The 10,000-nt window shown below is 45.0% G+C and overlaps 1 protein-coding gene across 4 annotated transcripts in view; it reads right to left on the minus strand.

Annotated features, from left to right (window-relative positions):
* LOC105911183 (thyroid hormone receptor beta) overlaps nt 1–10,000 on the minus strand; it is a 132,150-nt gene that overhangs the window by 8,807 nt on the left and 113,343 nt on the right. For all 4 annotated transcript variants that reach the window (XM_031586403.2, XM_031586399.2, XM_031586402.2 and 1 more), the window contains exons 5-6: nt 2,842–2,942; nt 2,438–2,585 (exon numbers count right to left, since the gene is read on the minus strand). In XM_031586403.2, the coding sequence (XP_031442263.1) occupies nt 2,438–2,585; nt 2,842–2,942 (249 nt within the window). The remainder of the gene's footprint in view (nt 1–2,437; nt 2,586–2,841; nt 2,943–10,000) is intronic.

Raw genomic sequence — 10,000 nt, forward strand, 5'->3', positions numbered from 1 at the left:
GTAGAGTAGAGGAGAGGGAGGAGGGGAGGAGAGAAGAGGTAAAGACGAGGGACAGGAAGGAGAAGAGAGGAGGAGAGGTGGCAAAGAAAAGGCGACCAGAGCAGGAGAGGAAACGAGAGAAGAGCAGGAGAGGAAACGAGAGAAGAGGGCACAGGAGGATGGAAACAAAATGGCCGCTGCCGTCAACCACATCATAAGGACAATACAGCACAGCAGGGTGGAGGACGGGACAGGTGAGGGTTAGTTTACTCCACACACATTTACTCCCCCTCAACCTCACTCACCCACCCCATCCTAACACCCCTCACTCACCCACCCCATCCTTACACCCCTCACGAACACACCCCATCCTAACACCCCTCACTAACACACCCCATCCTAACACCCCTCACTAACACACCCCATCCTAACGCCCCTCACCCACTCACCCACCCCATCCTAACACACCTCACCCACCCCATCCTAACACACCTCACCCACCCCATCCTAACACACCTGACTCACCACCCCATCCTAACACCCCTCACCCACCCCATCCTAACACCCCTCACCCACCCCATCCTAACACACCTCACTCACCCACCCCATCCTAACACACCTCACCCACCCCATCCTAACACACCTCACCCACCCCATCCTAACACCACCTCACCCACCCACCCCATCCTAACACACCTCACCACCCCATCCTAACACCCTCACCCACCACCCCATCCTAACACACCTCACTCACCCATCCCTAACACACCTCAACACCCCATCCTAACACACCTCACCCACCCCATCCTAACACACCTCACCCACCCCATCCTTACACACTTCACCCACCCCACCCATCCTAACACACCTCACCCCACCCCATCCTAACACACCTCACCCACCCCATCCATCCTAACACCCCTCATCTCACCCCATCCTAACACACCTCACTCACCCACCCCATCCTAACACACCTCACCCACCCCATCCTAACACACCTCACCCACCCCATCCTAACACACCTCACCCACCCCATCCTAACACACCTCACCCACCCCATCCTAACACCCTCACCCACCCAACCCTTACACACCTCACCCACCCACCCCATCCTAACACACCTGACTCACCCACCCCATCCTAACACACCTCACCCATCCCTCCTTACACACCTCACACACGCCCATCCTAAACACCCCTCACCCACCCCATCCTAACACACCTCACACACCCCACCCCATCCTAACACACCTCACCCACCCCATCCTTACACACCTCACCCACCCCATCCTAACACCCCTCACCCACCCCATCCTAACACACCTCACCCACCCCATCCTAACACACCTCACCCACCCACCCCATCCTTACACACCGCACTCACCCACCCCATCCTAACACCTCACTCACACACCCCATCCTTACACACCGCACTCACCCACCCCATCCTAACACACCTCACTCACACACCCCATCCTAACACACCTCACTCACCCCATCCTAACACACCTCACCCACCTCACTAACACACCCCACCCCATCCTAACACACCTCACCCACCTCACTAACACACACCCACCCCATCCTAACACACCTCACTCACCCACCCCATCCTTACACACCTGACTCACCCACCCCATCCTAACACACCTCACCCACCCCATCCTAACCCCCTATCACCCACCCACCCCATCCTTACACACCTGACTCACCCACCCCATCCTAACACCCCTCACCCACCCACCCCATCCTTACACACCTGACTCACCCACCCCATCCTAACACACCTCACTAACACACCCCATCCTAACACACCTCACCCACCCCATCCTAACACACCTCACCCCCCATCCTAACACACCTCACCCACCCCATCCTTACACACCTGACTCACCCACCCCATCCTTACACACCTCACCCACCCCATCCTAACCCCCTATCACTCACTCACCCCATCCTTACACCCCTCACTCACCCACCCCATCCTTACACCCCTCACTCACCACCCCATCCTAACACCCCTCACTCACCCACCCCATCCTAACGCCCCTCACCCCACCATCCTTACACCCTCACTCACCCACCCCATCCTAACACCCCTCACTCACCCACCCCATCCTAACGCCCCTCACACACCCCATCCTAACACACCTCACTCACCCACCCCATCCTAACACCCCTCACTCACCCATCCCATCCTAACACCTCACCCTCTCCACTAACACACACACCATTATCATCAGGGATGTCGTATGTACACTGAGTAAACTATAACCCAGATCCTCCATGCCATATATTCATGTTAAAAGCTCTTGCAAAGGCGCACTGTCCTTGCCTCTGTATAAAGAGGTCAGGGAACTTCACAACCCCCCCTAACGTGAGCTACACAAACTGACCCCCCACACACACACACACACACACACACTTCACAGAAGCCTGAGTGGCCAAAAACACTTACAGTCCGTTGCCATGCCAACGGCAATGCACTTCTTGAAGCGGCATTCCTGGCACTGGTTGCGGGTGACCTTGTCGATGACACACTTGGCCTCGTACTTACAGGCGTATGTGGGGTTCAGGTTCTTCTGGATGGTCCGCCGGAAGAACCCCTGCAACAATTATTTCTAGTTTATAAATGAACTCATATATAGTGGATCATTAAGTTCATTGTTTAGTTTATAAATGAAGTCATGTATAGTAGGTCATTAAGCTTATTGTTCTTACAATATTGTTGATGGCTATCGAAACCGTGAAAATCCCTCTGTTTTTTCAGGCACGAGAGGTTGAGGTTGTGGAGGAAACAAGAGGTTGTGGTGTGTATGTGTGTGTGTGTGTGTGTAGTGTGTGTGGTGCGTCTGGCTTCACCTTGCAGCCTTCACAGGTGATGCAGCGGTAGTGGTAGCCTGTGGCCTTGTCCCCACACACTACACACAGCTCGTCCTTGTCCAGGTAACTTGGTATGTACCCTGAGAAAACACAGAAAAGTCCGGAAAGATTTCAGTGACTGGTTATCTTCTCTGAGAGCTCAAACCAAAGAGCTAAATATGACGTGTAGGTCTCTGGAAAAATTAACAGAATAACTTTGCTGAAGGTATCTATAGAGAATGAGGGAGATAATCAAATACATTTTCCCAGTGAATATATTTTATATATATATATAGTACCAGTCAAAAGTTTGGACACACCTTCTCATTTTTCTTTGATTTTATTATTTTCTACATGGTAGATAAAACTTGTTTTGTTTAGTACATCATTCCATATGTGTTCTTTCGTAGTTTAAATGTCTTCAGTATAAATCTACAATGTAGAAAAAAATAAAAGTAAAGAAAACACTTGAGAAGGTGTGTCCAAACTTTTGACTGGTACTGTATATATATATATAAATATATATATATTTTTTTTTAATTTGAAAGTGTCATAGCAAATCACAGCAACGTCTCCCGTCTAAACAAAACAAAAATTCTGTCAGGTCCAAAAAATAGTATTTGCCACCTTGTACTATCAGGAAGAAAACGAAAGAAAGAAAATGGCCGACTGAAAAAAAAGAAAATGGCCGACCCGCGCGCCTTGTGTGGTTCAAGTGGCAGATTACGGCGAGGGAAAAAGGACAGGCTGGACTCAGACTCAGGAGGTGGAGATCAATACCAGGAGGCGGAGATCAATAATAGGAGGCGGAGATCAATACCCTAACGACACAAGCAAGGGAACCTGAAGCTGATGACCAAGCCTTCTGGCCCTTCTGTTAATAATCAATACACACATCACCTCACACACACACACACACACACACACACACACACCCAACCCCTGACACACTCACACACAGCAGCCCTCCACAGAACCCAATCAGATCTCACTCAGTTTATGGTAATGAATTTCATCCTAAAGCGCTAAATTGTGGAGGACTGAAGCAACAGTTGCTAATGCAGCCCTTTGCTACCATACATGCATCTCTCTATGCCAGCCCCGCAATACAGCCATGTTAACACACAACTAGTGACAGTCCACAACTAACATTAATTTATCAATTTATTATCAATTAAATGTCACATTTGTCATTGAAGATTTCATGAAACCTGTGAAAATGTAATGAATTGAATGAATTGATCTCTTTTCGAAACAAGAAATCTTTAACGTCATCTTAATTCCACTAAAGGTAGCAGCAATATATAATACAAAACCAAACTGATTTAGTTTTATACAAACTGTATTAAATGTCCAGGTAATTAAAAATAAATAAATCACCGCTGATTAAATTTAATTAAGGGTCAGCAACATTTTTTGGTTAATTCGGTGTTTTGTTAAAACATAGCTCAGTTGTCACAAATGAAATAAACATGTTAGGTTAACCTTTGACAGTTCATGCATATTTAAATGTTCTCCGTAGTGCACCTGAAATGCTCCTTAATTAAACAAGTGACCCCAAGGGTTTTAATTAGGCTGCATAACTCATTACAGCATCAGTACATTGGATCCCTTTTTAAACAGTAATTCTAAAATTAGACGGATTATGAAGGCTACACCCACAACCGAAAACTAAAAATAAATACAGTACATAAATACCAACAATGCAACGCAAAGAATTCAACACTCAAAGTAAACAGCAAAATAACTCTATTGATATCTATTTTTTTTTTTTTCATGATTCAGGAATGCTGTGATTACTGGCCTAGTTTTTACACACACATACACACACACACACACGCACACACTCGATACCCTCTGACACAGGTCATGACTCGAGTCCTTCCCGAATGCGTAACACCAAATACGAACAACATACAAGCAGCTCAGGCACTACCACAGCCAGATCTAGAAAAATGAATCACGCACTCAGAAAAAGTTCAGGAATAACACAATAGTCACACACGCCCAGAGAAAACATGTAACACACTCAGACCTAGTGAAAGCGCGTTGTTAACACAGTCAAACCAGTGAAACATCCAACATAGTCAGACCATAACATAACATTCAGACCGTCAGAAAACATGTAAACACATTTAGACCGTGAGAAAAAACACATTCAGACTTAGTGAAAGCACTTAACACGCTCATACCAGAGAAAGGTCCAACACAGTCAGACCCAGAGAAGACCTCTGTCAGCGGGCCGCCCCTCATACCTCTCTTATGGGCGCCCTGTATCCACTGCATCTGTGAGAAGTCTGGCCTGCCATCTCCATAGTAGTCTGGCTGAGGGTAGTGACTGAGGGGCACCTCCATGTTGCAGTACTCGCTCTTGAACACGGCCCCGGGCCCCTGAGGGTAGGGGCAGCCGTACGTCTGCCCCGAGGGCCACGACTGCTCCATGCAGGGGGGGTGGTGGTGCAGCGGCTGGGGCTCGCATTGCCCAAAACTGGTGCCCTCACCCCCGTACATGCAGTACTCGCCCCCGCCACCCTGCATGGGGTACCCCCCTGCCACCCCGTGGGGCATCTCATACATGTCGGGCATGCAGTAGTTCATGGTCCCGAAAAAAAGAAATCGCAAAAAAAAAACACGGTTTGAAAATGCAACCCTACAAAAGTGTTTTTGCGGTATTAAACACGAGTCTTTGGCAGGGTGATTTAAAACCCAAAAAGGATAACAACAAAAGAGAGTTGTCCTCGAGAGCCGAAGTTTAACACCAGTGCCCAAACTGACCTGTGACCTACCTGACCTCTACCTAAGATAACATGAAGGAACCGTTTGGTAGCGCCGCGTCGCTCGTGCGACTGATAAAACCGACTAAGCGGATATGCGAGGGAAGAAGGCGTTAACAGAAGCGGGCGATATATATGCCGAGAGCAGCACTGGCCCACCCGCCCGGGCGGCGCCGAATGAGGCTGCAGATCTGCGATGATGCCAAGGGCTAAGCTGAAGCTCGGCAAATCCCTGAAGAGGAGCAGAAGAGGAGGGAAGGACCTCAGGGAACCCCCGCTTCCCCGCTCTAAGCCTGCACTCATGCGCCCCACAAACAGGCTGTCCGGAAGCAATACCGTATATAGAAATATACATACACGTACACACACGTCAGAAAAGGTACCACACAGGAATATAAGGTCAAAGGGCAAATATAAGGACAAAGATGGACCAGGCCAAAACGTGTCTGTTGCCCTAGAGGTCCACTTTATTATAGATATAAAGTTACAAAAAAAGCTACAAAATGACAGGCAAGCTATGACACTGCCCTCAAGAAGTTCCTTTCGATTCAACACTCAAGTCAGCGAGCCGGCCGTAGTGAAAATAAGAGACAACTCACACCAGTGACAAGTTGTGAACGAGTGGTGTCAAACTAGTGTTCGTCACAGTAACCCTATTATCACCAGTATTGACACCTGTCAAACATCGAACTGAGATAAGTTCAGCATGCAGGGGCAAATCCTGCCAATCCTTCTGCTGGCCCTAAACTTCACAGGGGCAGAAGCCCCGCACTGGAGCGGGAAGCATTGATTTCCAATAAGAGGCACTCGAAACTTAGACACGCTTAATCTGGGCGCAGCAATATTAATTAGACACCCAGAGATAATCCTAATAACACAGGACACCAAGATGGAGCACAAGTGGTGGGGTATTGATTTCCTGCGGAGGTGGTAGAAATGGACGCAAGCCCCAGCCATGCGGAGGAGGTGACACAGACTCGAGGAGGGGGGGGGGGAACTTGGGGGCCGCAAACAACTAATTCCTATTGATCATCTAGCAGCTGAACACAAGAACTGGAATCTTATCAGAAATATTGATCACAAAAGATAAAATATATAGTCCATAAAAGTATTATGTTCTGTTATGTTATATAATATATATACAGTACCAGTCAAAAGTTTGGACACACCTTCTCATTTTTTGAGAAGATTTTTTTTAAATTTTTTTTACATGGTAGATAAAACTTTTTTTGTTTAGCACATCATTCCATATGTTTTCTTTCGTAGTTTAAATGTCTTCAGCATAAATCTACAATGTAGAAAATAATAAAAGTAAAGAAAACACTTTTGACTGGTACTGTATATATTATATATATTAGTAAACTTCATCATGTTACCACACATTATCAATAGTCAGCTCCAACTCTAACACGTCCGTCCTGATACACATATCTGTACATACAGTAGCTGTCTTGTTATCAGAGATTTTCCCCAAACTTTAATTCAAAGATCAAGGCTGGTGAACTAGCGCAAAGCTTTTGGTGCTCTAAACATCTCACTGTTTAGAAGTAGAAGTTGCACAAAATACTCAAGTATTTGAGTCTTTACACCAGCTCTCACACACACTCATTTTTACACCAGCTCTCACACACACTCAGTTTTACACCAGCTCTCACACACACTCAGTTTTACACCAGCTCTCACACACACTCATTTTTACACCAGCTCTCACACACACTCAGTTTTACACCAGCTCTCACACACACTCAGTTTTACACCAGCTCTCACACACACTCAGTTTTACACCAGCTCTCACACGCACTCAGTTTTACACCAGCTCTCACAAACACTCAGTTTTCTGTTGAGAGCCCTTGGTAAATAAACGCACAGTAATTGTGAGATGTGGACGGATTTCTCATATAATAGACTAGGCTACTGCGCTAACGTGGCTAAACTAATTCACGTTGATCAAAATAGAAAGCCTATGAGTAAATATGATTCATTTCAATTTTAAATTGTTGGGCTTAATTATGACCAGGTTCAACCGAATTTACCAAAAAACAGCCGCTACATATAAACACAATAAGAACATTTATTGAAAAAAAAAAACACTTTGTTAACTGACTTTTTTTTAATCTTGGGGTACTGTAGCATGTTAATATCATCGTGTGTGTGTGTGTGTGTGTGTGTGTGTGTGTGTGTGTGTGTGTGTCTGTATCATCCGAACTTCACCAGGTAAGACCAAGAGTTCTATTCATATCATATCATTATGCTTTGCTCTACAGTACCAGTCAAAAGTTTGGACACACCTTCTCATTTGTTGAGGAGTGTTTTCTTTACTTTTATTATTTTCTACATTGTAGATTTATGCTGAAGACATTTAAACTACGAAAGAAGACATATGGAATGATGTACTAAACAAAAAAAGTTGTATCTACCATGTAGAAAATAATAAAATCAAAGAAAAATCTTCTCAAAAAATGAGAAGGTGTGTCCAAACTTTTGACTGGTACTGTATATGCTGAGACAAACACCATCATAGTTGCATAGTCCTTTAACTGATACAAGACACCTCCCACACAAACTACATAGTGCACATCCTGGATGGCTAGAACACAGAACTACATAGGCTACATCCTGCTAGTGAGAACGACAGGTGTGTTTATCTGTCCTTCACATGATCAACAATCAAATTTAATTTGGAGAACATACCAAAACTAGCAGCTTATAAAGACATACCTCAAAAGGTGGCTAATTGTTGCATATTGTTGCTCTAAACTAAAGCAGGGAGGATGGGTCAGATTTGGTAACACTTTAGTATTTTCACACTTTTGACCTTGAACGGAATGATAACATTTCTGGTTTGATGTGGGTATGTTATGTTGCTTAATGCACACAACTGCTGTTGAGGAATCACACTTGTGGAAATACATCTCTAGTTTATATTTAATTCAATCTTTAGTTTATATTTAATTCAATTCATTTGGTACTGCACCCTGAATCTCGTTGGACATGTGTACAATACATGTTTGACTTGACTACAATGACTTAAATGGTATTAGTATTTGTATTCGTCTATGGATTGCAGCTTTTAATATTACTATATAAAACAATACTGTTAATCTACGTAAAAAAACAAAATCTGTATCTATGAACAAGAAGTAGCCATGGCAGCCCTCTGAGGTCCCTTCAGGACAGTTTCCTAGAAATACAGCAGGCTTTTACTAAACTCAATTTAGACCGTCCTAGAGTTATAAATACCCCGGAAACCATGGCAACCTGATAGGATAGCGCATTATCCTTCTCTTATTGCGTCAACATGTTGCAGTTTAAGGTTAAGGCAGGACTTGGTTTTCTCTCTAGAAATCGGTCCTCTTTAATAACTGCTGATTGAAAGTGCTGCTTGCACTGATAGTTCAAAATGAGCTTCCCTTGATTGATTGATTCCGTTGGATTTTGGGCGACACAATTTATAGCTTGTTAAGGAGCACTTCAAACTCTTGACGAATGCCCCCTTCCAAACTCACCATCTTTAGTCTCGTCGTAACATCCAAGGGTTTATGCTTATTTATAAAACTCTTCTTGGGCAGAAACTCCCCTCCCCTCAGTTATTGCAGCCAATATCTGTGGCCAAGTCCAATACGCGGTCTTTTGAACCCTAAACCAACACATCGGAGTAAAGGACTCTAAATCCAACACATCGGAGTAAAGGACTCTAAACCCAACACATCGGAGTAAAGGACCCTAAATCCCAACACATCGGAGTAAAGGAACCCAACACATCGGAGTAAAGGAGTCTAAATCCAACACATCGGAGTAAAGGACTCTAAACCAACACATCGGAGTAAAGGAACCCAACACATCGGAGTAAAGGACTCTAAACCCAACACATCGGAGTAAAGGAGTCTAAACCCAACACATCGGAGTAAAGGAGTCTAAATCCAACACATCGGAGTAAAGGAACCCAACACATCGGAGTAAAGGAGTCTAAATCCAACACATCGGAGTAAAGGACTCTAAACCAACACATCGGAGTAAAGGAACCCAACACATCGGAGTAAAGGACTCTAAACCCAACACATCGGAGTAAAGGAGTCTAAATCCAACACATCGGAGTAAAGGAACCCAACACATCGGAGTAAAGGAGTCTAAATCCAACACATCGGAGTAAAGGACTCTAAACCAACACATCGGAGTAAAGGACTCGAAACCCAACACATCGGAGTAAAGGACTCTAAACCCAACACATCGGAGTAAAGGACTCTAAACCCAACACATCGGAGTAAAGGACTCTAAACCCAACACATTGGAGTAAAGGAACCCAACACATCTTTTGGCCTGTTAACATTCCAGTCTGCTGCCTCTAAAGATTGGAATCTGTTACAAAAACACTTTACAAAATCACT

The sequence above is a fragment of the Clupea harengus genome, chromosome 19, assembly GCF_900700415.2.
Source record: "Clupea harengus chromosome 19, Ch_v2.0.2, whole genome shotgun sequence".
NCBI lineage: Eukaryota > Metazoa > Chordata > Actinopteri > Clupeiformes > Clupeidae > Clupea > Clupea harengus.